At 43.4% G+C, this 18,978-nt stretch overlaps 1 protein-coding gene across 1 annotated transcript in view; it reads left to right on the top strand.

The window, feature by feature from the left end:
• RET (ret proto-oncogene) overlaps nt 1-18,978 on the top strand; it is a gene marked incomplete at both ends in the record, with an annotated part of 117,502 nt that overhangs the window by 45,439 nt on the left and 53,085 nt on the right. Inside the window, 4 exons of the mRNA XM_083364185.1 lie at nt 3,434-3,676; nt 7,193-7,483; nt 12,828-13,069; nt 18,540-18,741. Of these exons, the coding sequence (XP_083220311.1) occupies nt 3,434-3,676; nt 7,193-7,483; nt 12,828-13,069; nt 18,540-18,741 (978 nt within the window). The remainder of the gene's footprint in view (nt 1-3,433; nt 3,677-7,192; nt 7,484-12,827; nt 13,070-18,539; nt 18,742-18,978) is intronic.

Here is an 18,978-nt window from a genome sequence, read left to right as displayed (position 1 = left end):
GGGGTTTATTTATCCAGTCTACTGCTAAATTAGGGGTTGCCTTGTGAAGTAACAAGGACGTAGTAGGCTGGGGCAGAACAGAAAGCATGCAAATGCAAGTAGATCAATAGGTACCACTTCGGTGGGAAAGTAACACCATTCCATGTGTCTTTGGTGTATAGCCACACTGGCCACATGACCATGCAAGAGTCTTTGAACAACGCTGGCTCCCTTGGCCAAGAAACAGAGCTGAACACTGCATCCTAGAGTTGGGCATAACTGGACAACTTTACCTTTACCTGTATATTGACATCAAAGAGAAAATAGATACTCTACCCTCCTACTCGACTCTTTTTGTATTCTGTCTTGTTTTAGATTTCTACTAATTTAAGGTAAGGTAAAGGTAAAGGTAAAGGTTCCCCCGCACATGCGTGCTAGTCGTTTCCAGCTCTAGGGGCCGGTGCTCATCTCCATATCAAAGCCGAAGAGCCAGCGCTTGTCCGAGGACGTCTCCGTGGTCATGTGGCCGGCATGACTAGACGCCAAAGGCGCACGGAACGCTGTTACCTTCCCACCGTAGTGGTCCCTATTTTTCTACTTGCATTTTTACGTGCTTTCGAACTGCTAGGTTGGCAGAAGCTGGGACGAATAACAGGTGCTTACTCTGTTACGCGGCACTCGGGATTCGACCCGCCAAACTGCCGACCTTCTGATCGACAAGCTCAGCGTCCTAACCCACTGAGCCACCGCGTCCCCTAATTTAAGGTAAAGGTGCCCTCAAATTGAACTCCGCGCCCCCAAACTAAATGCAGCTTATAATCATGCTGTTTTCTTAGAGAAGTGAAGATACAGAAGTAGTTTGGTTTGAGCTCGTCTGGGATATATTGGGACTTTGCACTTACAATTCTGTTATTCCCTGGTGGCCTCCCATCTAAATTAGTTAGAGACATCTTCATGTACAGGGCTAGGACAAGAAGCAACGGATGGAAACTAACCAAGGAGAGAAGCAACCTAGAATTAAGGAGAAACTTCCTGACAGTTAGAATAATCAACCAGTGGAACAACCTGCCTCCAGAAGCGGTGAATGCTCCAACACTGGGAGTTTTTAAGAAGAGACTGGCCAGCCATTTGTCCGAAATGGTATAGGGTTTCCTGCCTGAGCAGGGGGTTGGACTAGATGACCTCCAAGGTCCCTTCCATATCTCTTATTCTGACAACTGAGAAACAGAATCTCGGAGTTCAGGATTGCCTGCTGAGCATGAAGTTGTAGGAGACTTCTTGTGATTGTGGTGTAATTAATGAAAGTGCTTTAATATTGGAGAGAAAAGTAGAAAAGTTTAGTTTAGTTTATTAGACTTATATACCGCCCTTCTCCCGTAGGACTCAGGCTGTGATACCCCCGACTATTAACTATAGACTTCATCAAGAAGCATTTTGACCTTTTCTGTGCATCGTTAATAGTATAACACTTGGAAATCACTGGCAGTTCAGCTTACTGTGTCTTTTATTAAGGGATTTACGGACTGAATTTATAACTTGCAATTCTTCTTAGAAAAACGTGTTGTTTTTTTTCATTTTTCATATTTAGCACTGTGAATATTTTAAAGAACCTGGAAGTGACTTGGATGGATAACCTGTCAGAGAGCAAATGTTGATGTGTATAGTTGATCTTCCAGGACCTTATTTTTTTTTCCAAATTTCCCAGCTCTCCTTTGCTGTTCTTGACTTGACGTCTTCTGTCCATGGATCCTGTCTAATGTTTCTCTAAGCTGTTGAAATTTTGGGTGTTCCGCTTTCTCTTTTTGTATTACTTTGAACTCCAAGATGATGTAGTTGAAGCTCTTCAACCCTCTTTTCTGGTAGAAAGCCAAAGGCTTTGTACTTTTGCAACTTTCTGTAAAATTTAAAAGACTTTGCAAGATCACTGAAAAATCTGTGTGGATTTTGTAGTCTTGATCAAGTTGATTTTCTCACAAACTTCCAGGCAGTCTGAACTTTTAATACTGTGTTTTTACATTTTAAGGACCAAGAGGGAATTCTCCATATATTCTGGCTGGCTTTTGAAAAATGCATCCTCACAATTACATAGTTTTATTCCTTCTCCTTCCAATTATATAATAATTGGAAATTATTGCCAACTCAAATGTATGTATACATATACATTAAGTTTATGTTTATATTATTTATTTATTCCTACTCTGCTCCTACTCTACTCCACTCCACTCCATTCCTACTCTACTCTACTCTATTCCTACTCTACTCTACTCTACTCTACTCTACTCTACTTTACTCTACTCTACTCCTGGTCTATTCTATTCTATTCTATTCTATTCTATTCTATTCTATTCTATTCTATTCTATTCTATTCTATTCTATTCTATTCTATATTAAATTTCATTCTTCTATTCTGTTCTGTTCTGTTCTATTCTATTCTATTCTATTCTATTCTATTCTATTCTATTCTATTCTATTCTATTCTATTCTATTCTATTCTACTCTACTCTACTCTACTCTACTCTACTTTATTCCATTCCATTCCATTCCATTCCATTCTATTCTATTCTATTCTATCCTATCCTATCCTATCCTATCCTATCCTATCCCATCCCATCCCATCCCATCCCATCCCATCTCATCCCAGTCTATTCTATTCTATTCTATTCTATTCTGTAATTCTATATTCTATTCTATTCTATTCTATTCTATTCTATTCTATTCTATTCTATTCTATTCTATTATTCTATTCTATTCTATTCTATTCTATTCTATTCTATTCTATTCTATTCTATTCTATTCTATTCTATTCTATTCTATTCTATTCTATTCTATTCTATTCTATTCCATTCTGTTCCATTCCATCTATTCTATTCTATTCTATTCTATTCTATTCTATTCTATTCTATTCTATTCTATTCTATTCTATTCTATTCTATTCTATTCTATCCCATCCCATCCCATCCCATCCCATCCCATCCCAGTCTATTCTATTCTATTCTGCAATTCTATATTCTATTCTATTCTATTCTATTCTATTCTATTCTATTCTATTCTATTCTGTTCTGTTCTGTTCTGTTCTGTTCTGTTCTGTTCTGTTCTAGTCTATTCCTACTTTACTCTATTTACTCTATCCTACTCTACTCTATCCTACTCTGCTCTACTCTACTCTACTGTTCTAACCCCGGGACACTGCAACCATCATAAATGAATCAGTTCTCAAGTGTCCAAATTTTGATCACGTAACCATGGAGACGTTGCAATGGTTGTGTGCCAAATGATCGTAAGTCACTTTTTTTCAGTGCCGTTGTCATTTAAAGCCGTCACTAACCAGTGGTTGTTAAGTCAAGGACTAGTTGTCCTAAGCGGTTTTTGAAAGGACCCGCTCTCACACCACGAGTCTTAAATAGACATATTTTTTTTTCCTTTTTCTTATTTTGTTTCCCCTTTCTTTACCCAGTTGCCTTTGGCCTGTACTTTCCCCGGAAGACGTATCATGAAAACGTTTACCTGGAGCAACCGGAAGGGACCCCTTTGCTGCAACTCCATGCCTTAAAAGATTCGGAGGAGGAGGAAGCGTTCTTTTGTCTTTTGCCAGATTCCACTCGGACCGGGTCCAAAAATCTCTGGTTTCAGATCGGCGAGTCAACGGGACTCCTTTACCTCAACAAGAGTCTGGATAGAGAAGATTTCATTGTCCTATGTAAGTCTCTGGAATTCTTTGCCGATGGGCGGGAAGAAGGAAGGCGTGGGGGTGGGGTTATCCTGTTTATTCTTTTACCTTGTGTTTTTTTCTTTGAAAACATTTCACGTCTCATCCAAGAAGCTTCCTCAAATTGAACTAAAGATGTCCCAAAGGTGCTTTGTCAGGAGGCAACTGGACTCTCGTGTTTTTCTTTGAAGACATTTCGCTTCTTATTCCAAGAAGCTTCTTCAGCTCTGACGTGGATGATGGGGACATCCTGCAGCCAAGAAGTCTCCACACACATTTCCATTACTCAGGTGATCCTCAGGACACAGGAAACCTCCAAGTGGCCTCCACGACTCTCTAAAAGAAGGCAAACGACCAGCCGTCTGCAAGGAATCTAAATCCTTCCATTTCCCCACCATCCAGTCAGAGATGAAGAAGCTTCTTGGAGGAGAAGCGAAACGTATTCAAAGACAAACAAGGAATAGAATAGAGCTGGAAGGGACCTTGGAGGTCTTCTAGTCCAGCCCCCCACTCAAGTAGGAGAGCCTATACCATCTCTGAGAAGTGATTATCCAGTCTCTTCTTAAAAACCTCCAGTGATGGTTCACCTACAACCTCTGGAGACCAGCCATTCCACTGGTTGATTGTCCTCACTGTTAGGAAGTTTCTCCTTAACTCCAGGTTGCTTCTCTCTTTGGTCAGTTTCCAACCATTGTTTCTCGTCCTGCCATCTGGTGGTTTGGAGGAAGTCCAGTTGCCTCCTGAAAAAGCACCTTTGGGACTACCATGAGCTGGATGATTGAGAATCTCCACAGATATTGAACTGAAGAAGCTTCTTGGATAAGAAGCGAAACGTCTTCGAGGGGGGGGGAACCCAAGATAGTCCAATTTCCTTTTGGGAAAGCACCTTTGGGACTGTGACCTGGATGATGGGGAATCTCCATAGACAAGCAAGGAGTTAGGCGACTTGTTCCTTTAGGACAGACGTGTCAAACACAAGGCCCGGGGGCCGGATCCGGCCCGCAAAGTGGTTTCATGTGGCCCGCGAAGCCATCCTGGAAAGAGTGAGGGAATGGCCCCCACTGCCTTGGCCCTGGCCCAGAGACCCTCCTCCCGCCAGAGACCCTCAGATCTGTCCCACTCCTGCCCAGGCCCCTATAGGCACCCTTGATGCAAATGATGTAGAGCTGGCCACGCCCACCCAGTAGGCCATACGCACTCTAGCCACACCCACCCAGTAGGCCATGCCCACCCTGGCCATACCCACTCGGCCCCCTGAGGGCAACCGCAATGCTGATGCGGCCCTCAATGAAATTGAGTTTGACACCCCTAGGAGGCAAAATCAGGTTTGCATGAACAGGTTTCTGATCTTCAGGCTCATGGCTGAACACTGGGGGCATGTTGAGTGTTGGTTGTGTGTTGATGTTCTAATTGCGTTTCATCCCATTGATTTAATTTATTAGCGTAATCTAGGTTTTATTTCTTTCCCGTATAACACAAAGGAAAGGCCATGGCAGGGAGACAGGGCCAGGATAAATGAAGACATCCTGCATATTGCAAATAGTAAAAAAAAATGATAAGGTGAGCCTAGCTCATGGGTAGGCAACCTTGGCTCTTTTATGACTGGTGGACTTCAACTCCCAGAATTCCTGAGCCAGCCATGCTGAGGGGAAAAGGAGAGGTTTCCAAGCTGTGCCATGCTGGCTCAGGAATTCTGGGAATTGAAGTTCACAAGTCATGAAGGGGGCCATAGTTCCCCCATGCTGGCTCAGGAATTCTGGGAGTTGAGGTCCATGAGGGGGCCATAGTTCCCCCATGCTGTCTCAGGAATCCTGGGAGTTGAAGTCCACGAGTCATGAGGGGGCCATAGTTCCCCCATGCTGGCTCAAGAATTCTGGGAGTTGAAGTCCACCAGTCATAAAAGAGCCGAGATTGCCTACCCCTGTTCTAGGAGGAAACCTCACTCTGGGCCAGGGTAGGCAACCTTGGCTCTTTTATGACTCATGGACTTCAACTTCCAGAATTCCTGAGCCAGCATGGCTCAGCTTGGAAACCTCTCCCTTTCCCCTCAGCATGGCTGGCTCAGGAATTCTGGGAGTTGAAGTCCACCAGTCATAAAAGAGCCAAGGTGGCCTACCCCTGGCCTAGCTGGACAAAATGCCCTATGAAGTGTCGATATATTGCATTCTTTTGCTTTCATTTGGATTCTAAATGAAAGAAATCTCGGAAATTAATTAGGTATGGGAGGTCCAAAAGGTGCTTTTTTCATGAGGCAACTGGCCTTTTCTTGTTTTTCTTTTGAAGCTGTTTCACTTCTCATCCAAGAATCTTCTTCAGCTCTGATTGGACGGTGGGGAATGGAAGGATTTATACTCCTTGCAGACAGCTGGCCATATGCCCTCTCCTAGAGATCCTTGAAGTCACCTGGTGATTTCTCTGTGTCCTTATGGTTCCCTGAGTGGTGCAAATGGGTGTGGGGTCTTCTTGAAAGGACTGTGTTGTAGACTGGAGATAGATGGTGTCATATTCCCCCCCCCCTTCGTTGAGAGAGGGCTGTTCAGTGTTGGCATTATATGGCCTCTTTGACCCCTCTTTCCTTCCATTCCCGACCATCCAGTCAGAGCTGAAGAAGCTTCTTGGACGAGAAGCGAAACGTCTTCAAAGAAAAGCAAGAAAATCAAGTCGCCTGCTTGAAAAAAGGTTTGACCTTTGGGTCAACCATGACCCGGTTGGCTGAGAATCTCCATAGACATTTAGGGATGGGCAAGTGTTTCCAGCTGCTGATACAGGCTGAGGAGGAATCTTTCTTTCCCGAAAGGTTCACACCCAGGATAATGGGCTCTGACAGAATTGGAATTTGGATCCACGATCTGCAGCTTGCAAAATTAAAAAAAAAAATTAAAAAATAAATAAAAAAAAGCACGTGATGGCTGTGATCTCAAAAGGTTTAATCACCCTTGTCCCGAAGGTGCTTTTCCAAAAGGCAACCGGATTTGCTTGGCTTTTTCTTCTTTGAAAACGTTTCGCTTCTCCTCCATGAACTGAAGAAGCTTCTTGGATGAGAAGCAAAAAAAAAAAAAAAAAGTTTTCAAGGAAAAAGACCAAGAAAGTCCAGTGCAAAAGCACCTTGGGAACAAGCGTGACCTGGATGACTGAGAATCTCCATAGACATTTAATCATCCTTGTAGACTTTTCAGCTCATTTTGCCCCTGTATTTTATTTTATTTTTATTATCATCATCATCATCATCATCATCATCATCATCATCATCATCATCATTATTATTATTATTATTATTATTATTATTATCATCATTATCAATTATTAATTATTATTATTATTATTTTGTAATTCCGAAACCTTTGAAAGTCTTAGCTTGGTGCTTTTTTTGTCCAGGTTGGCTTTGGAAGTCCCTTAAATCGACTGAGTGATAATTAATATTGATTATCCATTGGAGAATGAGTTAGATAAGCGCTCCGTTTGTGTTCCCCTGTCAATCTTTTCTCCGCCTCTCCTTTTTTATAACAGCTTCGGGAAGTCAAGTGGCGAAAGTCGCGCTGCGTGTTTTCCTCTCTTCCAAACCTTTCCAAACCAAAAACTGTCCCGGCTCATCGGCTATGACTTTGGTCAAACTTTCAGTCATCAATGCCACCATGCCAGCCTGCGGTTCTCCGACGTCAAGCCGGCTTTGCTTTCCTGACATGGACCTCTCTTTTCACATCATGGAGAACAAACCTCCAGGAATATTCCATCAGCTCCAATCATTTGCCCTGCAACACCAGTGTCGCAATGTCAGCGTTTCCTACAAGCTTATAGCGGGTAAACTATTCATTTACAATCAGTTTACTCAATCGCCTTTGTGGGTTTTGTTGTGCTTTGGGTCCAAGCATGTTCGTTGCCAGGCTTCTAGTCCTGTATCCTATATGAAGAACGGTTGCAGGATTTGGGAATGGCCAGTCAAGAGAAAAGAAGGACTGTGGGGTGGACATGATAGCAGTCTTCCAGTATTTGAGGGGCTGCCACAAAGAGAAAGGGGTCAAATCATTCTCCAAAGCACCTGAAGGCAGGACAAGAAGCAACGGATGGAAACTAATCAAGGACAGAAGCAACCTAGAACTAAGGAGAAACTTCCTGACAGTGAGGACAATTAACCAGAGGAACAGACGTTGCCACCAGAAGTTGTGGGTGCTTCATCACTGGAGTTTTTAAAGAAGAGATTGGAATAGCTATTTGTCTGAAATGGTATAGGCTTTCCTGCTTGAGCAGGGGGCTGGAGTAGAAGACCTCCAAGGTCCCTTCCAGCTGTTTTCTGATTCTGATTCTGATTCTTGACTTACAGCAGTTCATTTATTTTTATTTTATTTTATTTTTATTTATTTTAATTCCATTTATATCCCGCCCTTCTCCGAAGACTCAGGGCGGCTTACAAGCTTAGCAGTAGCCTTCATTCTATGTATATGCCTGCTTATTAGGGCTTTCACACACCCCAAGTGGCATTATTACAAAGCTTATTGCCCCCAACAATCTGGGTCCTCATTTTACCTTCCTCGGAAGGATGGAAGGCTGAGTCAACCTTGAGCCTGGTGGGACTCGAACCTGCACTAATTGCAGGCAGCTGGTGTTACTTAAGGAGGCATCAACCCACTGCTCCACCAAGGCACTGAAAAAACAACTGTTAAAATGTATACATCTCATTTGTACCAAAGCATTAGAAATTTAAAAAAAAACAAACTCAACTGTACCTCTAGTAAAGGCACCCCTTAATATTAAGTAGTTAAATAGATAATTAAAGACACCACTGAATTCCAAAATATACTAATCTGAAACGAGAGACAAGGTGTTTAGCTGAACCTCCATTTATTCAGGAGAATGAGAATAGAGTAGAGTAGAGTAGAGTAGAGTAGAGTAGAGTAGAGTAGAGTAGAGTACGATGGGATGGGATAGGATGGGATGGGATGGAATAACAATAACAAGAGTTGGAAGGGACTTTGGAGGTCTTCTAGTCCAACCCCCTGCTCAGGCAGGAGATCCTATACCATTTCAGACAAATGGCTGTCCAGTCTCCTCTTAAAAACTTCCAGTGTTGGAGCATTCACCATTTCTGGAGGCAGGTTGGTTCCACTGGTTAGTTGTTCTAACTGTCAGGAAGTTTCTCCTTAGTTCTAAGTTGCTTCTTCTCTCCTTGATTGGTTTCCATCCGTTGCTTCTCGTCCTGCCTTCAGGCGCTTTGGAGAACAGCTTGACTCCCTCTTCTTTGGGGCAGCCCCTGAGATATTGGAAGACTGATATCATGTCCCCCCTCGTCCTTCTCTTCATTAAACTAGACATGCCCAATTCCAGCAACCGTTCTTTATGATTCATTAGGAAACCCAAATCAAAGGGATACAAATATGCACACATACGTAGAAAAAGAGATTAACTTGGCCTGTTTGAACTTTGTGGGGTCTCCGCTAATCGGGAACAGGTTGCAGTGCTTGTAATAAGTTCTGAATCTCTCAGATAACAGAACATTTAGCGCTGAAGTGGCTCTCCAACGCAAGAGGAAAAATTGCTGCTTGCTGCCTCGCTTTCTTTCAGCACCAGCATGACACAGATCCAGACTCCTGTTTACTTTGAAATCCATCTGGCTTTTGTAAGCGTTTCTGATGCCTGTGTTGACAAATCATAGAATTTTTGCCTCAGCTTGCAAAATCCCGATAGCCAGATCCCGTGAGGTTTCTCCTTGATTGCACGGAAAAGAATTTAGGAAGTTTAAATTGGATTTTTATTTTTTCAAAATCCATCAGCAAGGGGTGCTGATGAGAAGCATGGATTTGCCTTGTAAGGTGAGTAGAGAAAACGTTTACGTTTTCCTAAGGACCCCAAAAATAGAGCTGAAGATTCTTAAATCCACATAGAAGATGGGGTCCTTGACCTTGACGGAGGTTTAATATCCGTAGCATAAGCCCCATTAATATTTCATTATTGGAATTATTTCCTCTCTTGATTATGCTGCCAGATTATGGTGTCTAAAGCCTCCTGGGGATTTTACAATATCGTAGCGTTGGGAAAAAGAATAGGGTCAATAACGTTGAATCCTACACTAGAGACTTTGACTTTGGACTGCATCATTTCATGAACATTGCATTTCTGAAGCAGTGGCGTGTAGCGAAGACATTTGTCTTGTTACAGTAAAAGGACACATTATCTTGGACTTATAATCATGGATCAATCTCTCTCTGCTTAGGAACTGGTTCTCTATCAACGTAATGGAAAGATGAATCAATGGTGTGTTTTTTTTGGGGGGGAGGCATAGTCAAGGCTGAATGCTGTAGTTAAAAACTGATCTCTTTTCCCCCTTTATTTATAACTATGATGATTTTTTCCCCCTTTCGGTAACGTTTTCTTGTATTTTGTTTAGTTGATTTTTAAAAACCTGCTGCCATTAACAGTCTAAACCAGGGGTAGGCAAGCTTGGCTCTTTTATGACTCATGGACTTCAACTCCCAGAATTCCTGAGCCAGCCACACTGAGGGGAAAGGGAGAGGTTTTCAAGCTGAGCCATGCCGGCTCAGGAATTCTGGGAGTTGAAGTCCACAAGTCATGAAGGGGCCAAATTTCCCTCATGCTGGCTCAGAAATTCTGGGAGTTGAAGTCCACAAGTCATGAAGGGGTCAAATTTCCCTCATGCTGGCTCACGAATTCTGGGAGTTGAAGTCCACGAGTCATGAAGGGGCCAAATTTCCCTCATGCTGGCTCAGGAATTCTGGGAGTTGAAGTCCTCGAGTCATGAAGGGGTCAAATTTCCCTCATGCTGGCTCAGGAATTCTGGGAGTTGAAGTCCACGAGCCATGAAGGGGCCAAATTTCCCTCATGCTGGCTCAGAAATTCTGGGAGTTGAAGTCCACGAGTCATGAAGGGGTCAAATTTCCCTCATGCTGGCTCAGGAATTCTGGGAGTTGAAGTCCACGAGTCATGAAGGAGCCAAATTTCCCTCATGCTGGCTCAGGAATTCTGGGAGTTGAAGTCCACGAGTCATGAAGGGGTCAAATTTCCCTCATGCTGGCTCAGGAATTATGGGAGTTGAAGTCCACGAGTCATGAAGGGGCCAAATTTCCCTCATGCTGGCTCAGGAATTCTGGAAGTCCACGAGTCATAAAAGAGCCAGGGTTGTCTACCCCCCGGCCTAAATGAACCCACTGGTGGACGTAAGCTCATGCTTTGAAGTCATAGACCAAGATACACCCTCCTGGCCTAGTCTGTGTTAAGGAAATAGATTTCTAATCTAGGGCTGAGAGAGAGTGGCTGGCTGAAATTGCCACATCTGGGTCTCTTTCCTCCATGGATAACTGAGGGGTCCTTGGTGCTCTCTGAGCTTGTTCGTTTTCTTGCAGATATTTCATTACCTAAATTAGAGAACATCATAAGTGCTATTCTTTTTTAAAAAAAATTTTTTTTATTAATTTTTAACATACTCACTGTAGTATTCGGTAGACAGTCTGGGTTTACATTTAGCAAACATTCACTAACCATTAAATTCTATAATCTGTAATCCACATGATAACTTTACATGATTTCCTCTTTTTGCCCAGAGCGTTCTCTTTTACCAACCTTAAGTTAATACAATTCTTATTGTTTTAATAAATAGTAATTTAATGATAAAAGTTTTCTGATATTTCTGCAAATAGTAATCACAACAATATAGTATTCCTTTTCTATCTCGTCATTCTGGTTGTCTCATCATATATATCCTGTTTACAGTTCTTATGTTTACATTTATTTTTCCCACAGTGTTCTAAACATTTTTACTGGTTAAGATTTTCTCAGAGCTAATCACATTTAAATATTTAAATCTATTTTTTGTTTCATATAAACCCATTTACTTTTACGTTTTTTAAGGAATGAATAAAACTAAAAAGAGAAAGAAGAAGAATGAGAATAAGAAAAAGAATAAAGTAAAAAGATAGTATGCTACTTAAAATCTTTATTTCCTATAAGCTAAGACATATTTATTTCCAAACATTTTTCATTTACCATAATTGAGAATGTATTTAATCTAAAAATATCGTCATTGGTGCTATTCATTAGCATCTGGTTTTGGCGATGAAATGAAAACAACCAAGCTCAGAGAGCATCAAGGACCTGATGATGTTACCTAGTTTGGTAATGAAACGTCTGCCAGAAGATAACCAACCTCAGAGAGCACCAAGGACCCCACAGTTGTCCTCCCCCTCCTCCTCCTCCTCCTCCTCCTCTTCCTCCTCCTCCTCCTCCTCCTCCTCTTCTTCCTCTTTTCCATAAATGCTACTCTCTTCTAGCACTGATGATGTTATCCAGTTAGGTAATGAAATGTCTGCAAGAAGACAGCCAAGCTCAGAGAGCACCAAGGTCGTCTCACTGCAACTTTGAGCTAAAAAATATTTTCCTTTATTGACACCATGTATAACTTGCTCTTAGCAGGGACGCGGTGGCTCAGTGGGTTAGGACGCTGAGCTTGTCGATCAGAAGGTCGGCAGTTTGGCGGGTCGAATCCTGAGTGCCACGTAACAGAGTGAGCGCCTGTTACTTGTCCCAGCTTCTGCCAACCTAGCAGTTCGAAAGCACGTCAAAATGCAAGTAGAAAAATAGGGACCACTCCAGTGGGAAGGTAACAGTGTTCCGTGCGCCTTTGGCGTCTAGTCATGCCGGCCACGTGACCACGGAGACGTCCTCGGACAAGCGCTGGCTCTTTGGTTTTGAAACGGAGATGAGCACCGGCCACTAGAGTCGGAAATGACTAGCACGCATGTGCGGGGGAACCTTTACCTTTACCTTTATAACTTGCTCGTTTGGAGCTTTTAAGTTGACTCTCTCCAGAAGTTGTGGATGCTCCATCACTGGAGTTTTTTAAAAAAGAATTTCTGAAATGGTATAGGGTCTCCTGCTCGAGCGGAGGGAGTGGGGGGTTGAACCCGGGGTCCCTTCCAGCTCCACTCTCATTTCTATTGCAGTCTTTTCATACCCCAAATCAGAATTCACTAGGATCTAACCCCATTTCCCAATGCCTGAACTAATAAACCAGGATATGCAACCTGTCTGAATGCGAGTTGTATGATGGACTTTTAGGACCAAACAATGTCACGACTAGCTCCAGATTTCATGAGAAAATAAGGGTGTTATTTTTCTTCTTTGTACTGTGTTCCAGATGAGAACCTGCCATTTTATTATAACGAGGAGACCACCACCATAGGAGTGTCAAAACCCCTCGACCGAGAAGAACGGGAAAAGTACGAGATGTTGGCACAGTGCACCTTGAAGGAAGGCTCAGAGGAGATGTTCAAAGAGGTGCCTCTGCTCATACATATTCTGGATGAAGACGACATGCCTCCCTTTCTGTCAAATGGGACCAGCACAACAGACGCCATAGTGGAGTTCAAAAGGGAAGAGGTAGGCTGGCACAAGGGGTGTTTTGTTGCTAGGCCTCTTGTTGAGAGAGTTGGGTTGAGCTTTCGTGGACTTTGCACATTCTACTCATCAAGTTTGCTTTCACAGGTTCAGAGTTAACTGTGTTTTTATAAGGCTGTGAATGAACTTTAGAACAGAGTAGAGTAGAACGTGAAATGGAACGGAATGGAATGGCATAAAATAGAACAGAATAGAACATGGAATAGAATAGAGTAGAGTAGAACATGGAATAGAATGGAATGGAATGGAACGGCATAGAACAGAACAGAATAGAATACAATAGAATAAAATAGAATACAGAATGGAGTGGAATAGAGTAGAGTAGAGTAGAGTAGAGTAGAGTAGAATAGAATAGAATAGAATAGAATAGAACAGAACAGAACAGAACAGAACAGAACAGAACAGAACATGGAGTAGAACATGGAATAGAGTAGAGTAAACATGGAATAGAATAGAATGGAATGGAATGGAACGGCATAGAATAGAACAGAATACAACATGGAACAGAACAGAATAGAATACAATAGAATAAAATAGAATACAGAATGGAGTGGAATAGAGTAGAGTAGAATAGAATAGAATAGAATAGAATAGAATAGAATAGAATAGAATAGAATAGAATAGGGAATGGAGTGGAATAGAGTAGAGTAGAATAGAACAGAACAGAACAGAACATGGAGTAGAACATGGAATAGAGTAGAGTAAACATGGAATAGAATAGAATGGAATAGAACGGCATAGAATAGAACAGAATAAAACACGGAACAGAACAGAACAGAATAGAATAGAATACGGAATGGAGTGGAATAGGGTAGAGTAGAATAGAATAGAATAGAATAGAATAGAATAGAATAGAATAGAATAGAATAGAATAGAATAGAATAGAATAGAATAGAATAGAAATAAGGAATAGAATAGAATAGAATAGAGTAGAGTAGAGTAAAGTAGAGTAGAGTAGAACATAGAATAGAATAGAATGGAATGGAATGGAGAGGCATAGAACAGAACAGAACAGAACAGAACAGAATAGAATAGAATAGAATAGAACCTTTATTGTCACTTTAAAGATACACGTGATGTGAGAAGAGGCAGTTTGGAGCCCTGGAGGTGCATATTTGCAACTTCAAAAACAGAATCCCAAAGCTTCTTTTTTTCCAGGAGGCAACTGGTCTTTCTTGTTTTTTTCCTTCGAAGACGTTTCACTTCTCATCCAATAAGCTTCTTCAGCTCTGACTGGATGGTGGGGAGGCTCCAAGAAAGTTCCGCACACATTTGCATCACCCAGGTGACCTTGAGGACACAGATGAGCCTCCGGGTAGCATTAATGACCCTCTAAAAGAAGGCAAACGACCAGCAGTCTGCAAGGAGTATAAATCCTTCCCTTCCCCACCATCCAGTCAGAGCTTGAGAAGCTTCTTGGATGAGAAGCGAAAGGTCTTCAAAGGAAAACGAGGAAGTCCAGTTGCCTCCTGAAGAAAAAGCACCTTTGGGACAAGTATGACCTGGATGACGGAGAACCTCCATAGACATTCAAAAAGAGAAGTGTTTTTCTTGTCCTCTGCTTTTCGAGCTCAGCCCTTATATGATGTTATCTTTCTTCATCCAGTAAGTTAGTTTCCTGGCAGTTGAGAATTTGGCAAAAAGAAAAGTTTCATTTTTGGGCGTTTGCTGCCAACCACAGGCCAGAGTTAGTCACTGCAACCTTTCTTCAGTTCCAGCTCTTCCTGACTCTGCTGGGTTGAAGATTGTTGTTGTTGTTAGCTGCGAAGTCGTATCCGACCCATCGCAACCCCACGGACAACGTTCCTCCAGGCCTTCCTGTCCTCTACCATCTTCTGGAGTCCCTTTAAGCTCACGCCTACTGCTTCAGTGACTCCATCCAGCCACCTCCTTCTCTGTCGTCCCATTCTTCTCTTGTCCTCATTCCTTCTTCTTCTTCTTCTTCTTCTTCTTCTTCTTCTTCTTCTTCTTCTTCTTCTTCTTCTTCTTCTTCTTCTTCTTCTTCTTCTCCTCCTCCTCCTCCTCCTCCTCCTCCTCCTCCTCCTCCTCCTCCTCCTCCTCCTCCTTCTTCGGTGTAAAGTCATGTCCAACCCATTGTGACCCTATGGACAACGTTCCTCCAGGTCTTCCTGTCCTCTACCATCTCCTGGAGCCCATTTAAGCTCACGCCTACTGCTTCAGTGACTCCATCCAGCCACCTCATTCTCTGTCGTCCCATTCTTCTCTTGTCCTCAATCTTTCTTCTTCTTCTTCTTCTTCTTCTTTTTCTTCTTCTTCTTCTTCTTCTTCTTCTTCTTCTTCTTCTTCTTCTTCTTCTTCTTCTTCTTCTTCTTCTTCTTCTTCCTCTTCTTCTTCTTCCTCTTCCTCCTCCTCCTCCTTCTTCGGTGTAAAGTCATGTCCAACCCATTGCGACCCTATGGACAACGTTCCTCCAGGCCTTCCTGTCCTCTACCATCTCCTGGAGTCCATTTAAGCTCACGCCTCCTGCTTCAGTGACTCCATCCAGCCACCTCATTCTCTGTCGTCCCCTTCTTCTATTGCCCTCAATCTTTCCCAGCATTAGACTCTTCTCCAGTGAGTCCTTCCTTCTCATTAGGTGGCCAAAGGATTTGAGTTTTAGCTTCAGGATCTGGCTTTCTAAAGAGCAGTCAGGGTTGATCTCCTCTAGGACTGACCGGTTGAAGATTATGGATGCAATATTGATCCAAGAAACCTGTTTAGCTCCGATTAATGACGGTTGGATGGACTATGTTGGTGGTTTCAGGCAGGCTTGATACAAGCACACATTTTTTCCAACGTCGATCCTAGTCTTGGTCTAAAATGCATCCTTTAAAGCCTTATTAACACCTCTGCTTATTCAGGAGAATGAGTCAAATCAATGAGAGTAGAGCTGGAAGGGACCTTGGAGGTCTTCTAGTCCAGCCTCCTACTATACCAATGGTGGGATTCAAGTCATTTAACAACTGGTGTCTGTTTGTCGTCATCAGCAGCGTGACGCGCCTTTCATATTCGTCATCACAGCATCTTCGTCATCACCGGCGCCATGCGCGTCACATTGATGTCATCAGTGGCGCGATGCCCATCACGGTGATGTCATCACCGGTGCAACGCACCTGACAGATTTAGCGTAACCAGTTCACAGAACCGGGTACTAACCGGCTGAATCCAGTGGCGGGATTCAGATATGTATGTTATATTTTAATTGCCCTGTACACCGCCCTGAGTCCCTCGGGAGAAGGGCGGTATATAAATTAAATAAATAAAATAAATAAATATGTGAACCCTGCTCTCACGTTCCCCCTTCGTCCTTCTCATCATTAAACTAGACATCCCCAATTCCAGCAACTGTTCCTTCTGTTTATATTTGTATTCGTACCTGTTGCATTTTGTTGTGTTTTGTTGTCTTGAGGCCCTCCCTCTTGCAGAGAATGAGCAGCTGGATGCACATTGTAAATAATTGAATAATAAATGTTGCATTCATTTAGTTCAACGCTGAAACGGGCCTCCACTGATGGCCGCCGTCTAGACAGTTTGGAAACACTAATGTACTAAGCCAGTGGCCCGTTCGGTGCCAGTTATAAGTGGCCTCGGCTGGAGTGAATTTATTGGTGTTATTTTTTTTTCCTGGAGCTCTTCGATCAGATTCTGGTCACACCTGGAAGCCTCTCTTAACAACCAGAGCTCAAGAGTTGTACCTTGTTACTCTGTAACAGACGTGTCAAACACAAGGCCCGGGGGCCAGATCTGGCCCGCGAAGTGGTTTCATTCGGCCCGCAAAGCCATCCTGGAAACAGTGAGGGAACGGCCCCCACTGCCTTGGCCCTGGCCCAGAGACCCTCCTTTTGCCAGAGACCCTCAGATCTGTCCCACTCCTGCCCAGGCTCCCATAGGCACCCTTGAGGCGAACGATGTAGAGCTGGCCACGCCCACCCAGTAGGCCATAAGCACTCTAGCCACACCCACCCAGTAGGCCACGCCCACCCAGGCCATACCCACCCGGCCCCCTGAGGGCAACCGCAATGCTGATGCGGCCCTCAATGAAATTGAGTTTGACACCCCTGCTCTGTAACTTTAATCTACCTATAAAGGAGAATATTTGTAGCTGGGGGAGCTGAAATGGGTGTGTGTGTCCGTGGTGGTCTCTGAGCCAGGTTTTCTTGCAGACATTTCATTACCCAGCTAGGTAACATCATCAGTGCTGGTAAGGAGTGTGGTTTGGTGTCAGTTTATATCCCAGTGATTTGTCTGTGTTAGTGGGGGGTGGTCTTAGAGATTCTTTGGTTGGGCTGTTTACTGTGGGTCTATGACAGTTTGTTCTGTACCAGCCTGCTACCGGCCCTGCAGAAAAGGCAGGGACAACCCCTTTACAACCGGCAAGAGGCTGGAATTACGCCTGCCAAATTTATAGCTACAAAAACAAACAAGACATGAACCAAGAAACAGGAGCTTTAAGAAACATGAACCATCCGAGCGGTTGCCTTCAGCAAACCAGCCCTCCCACACATTCCCCTTATATAGAGTTCAGGGCGTGGCTTCTCTCTGCCTCCTTCCGAGAAGCCCCATTGCCTTCCTCTGTTTACTCCTAATTGACTGCCTCCTGCGTCGGGCATCCTTGAACAGGGCCAGCTGTGGGTCATCTTCATCCACGCTGTCAGGCTCACACAGCTGGGTCTCCGTGGTGACCAAGTGGGAGGGGCCTGGCTGAGGGCTATCATCAGCAAGATCTTCAACCCCCTCAGCAAGGTCTTCAACACCCCCCTCCTCCTCTGAGTTGTCCGACCCAACTGCCGAACCCACAGGCTGACCCTGAATCACAACACAGTTGGCCATGGCCAACTTACTGTGGCCAACTCATCATGGGACAACTCACTTGCGGGACACGAATTACACTAACAGCAATAGAGCTTAGACTTATATGCCGCTTCACACAGCTTTACAGCCCCTCTCTAAATGGTTTTATTGACTATTGCCCCCAACACTCAGGGTCCTCATTTTACCGACCTTGGAAGGATGGAAGGCTGAGTCAACCTTGAGACGGTCAGGATCGAACTCCTGGCAGTGGGCAGTGAGTTAGCCTGCCGTACTGCATTCTAAGCCCTGTGCCACCATGGCTGTTTACAGAAGTAGCCAAGAAATGTTACAATACAGTCATTAAAGGAGGCAAAAGGAGAGGGACAGTGAGACGTGAAGGGCAAAAATTAAAATATTTTTGCTTATTTATTTTAAAGAATTAAACTGAATTCTTAAATTGTCCCGTGGTGAGTTTTCCCATTGGTGAGTTGTCCGTGGCGAGTTCAGTTCCCGTCTTACTATTGGCTTCTTTCCCCATTTCTTGACTGGCGTATCGTTTGCTTGATTGACGGTCCGGTGTTAATTTTGGAGTTCATCTAGGACGGTCTGGGTGCTGATGGCTGGTGGAGAGATGCTTTAATCTACCCCTCTTCTTTTCCAGGGTACCGTCTTGGCATCGCTAACCGTCCTGGATGCAGACACAACGCCCATCTACCCTGTGGATACCAGCAGGAAGAAATACACGGGCACCATCAATTCCTCGGATCCATGGATATATGAAACGTTTCGAGTGGAGCATCTGTTCCACGAGATTTACTTCCGCCCAAATGGCAGCCAAGTGCGGGGGACGCAACACGAATACAGTAATTTTAGCCATATTCTATTCTATTCTATTCTATTCTATTCTATTCTATTCTATTCTATTCTATTCTATTCTATTCTATTCTATTCTATTCCATCCCATCCCATCCCATCCCATCCCATCCCATCCCATCCCATCCCATCCCATCCCATTCCATTCCATTCCATTCTATTCTATTCTATTCTATTCTATTCTATTCTATTCTATTCTATTCTATTCTATTCTATTCTATTCTATT

The sequence above is a fragment of the Vipera ursinii genome (assembly GCF_947247035.1).
Source record: "Vipera ursinii genome assembly, chromosome: 5".
Classification (NCBI taxonomy): Eukaryota; Metazoa; Chordata; class Lepidosauria; order Squamata; family Viperidae; genus Vipera; species Vipera ursinii.
The sequence above is the reverse complement of the archived record's forward strand: the minus strand, read 5'-3'. Positions and strand labels throughout refer to the sequence as shown.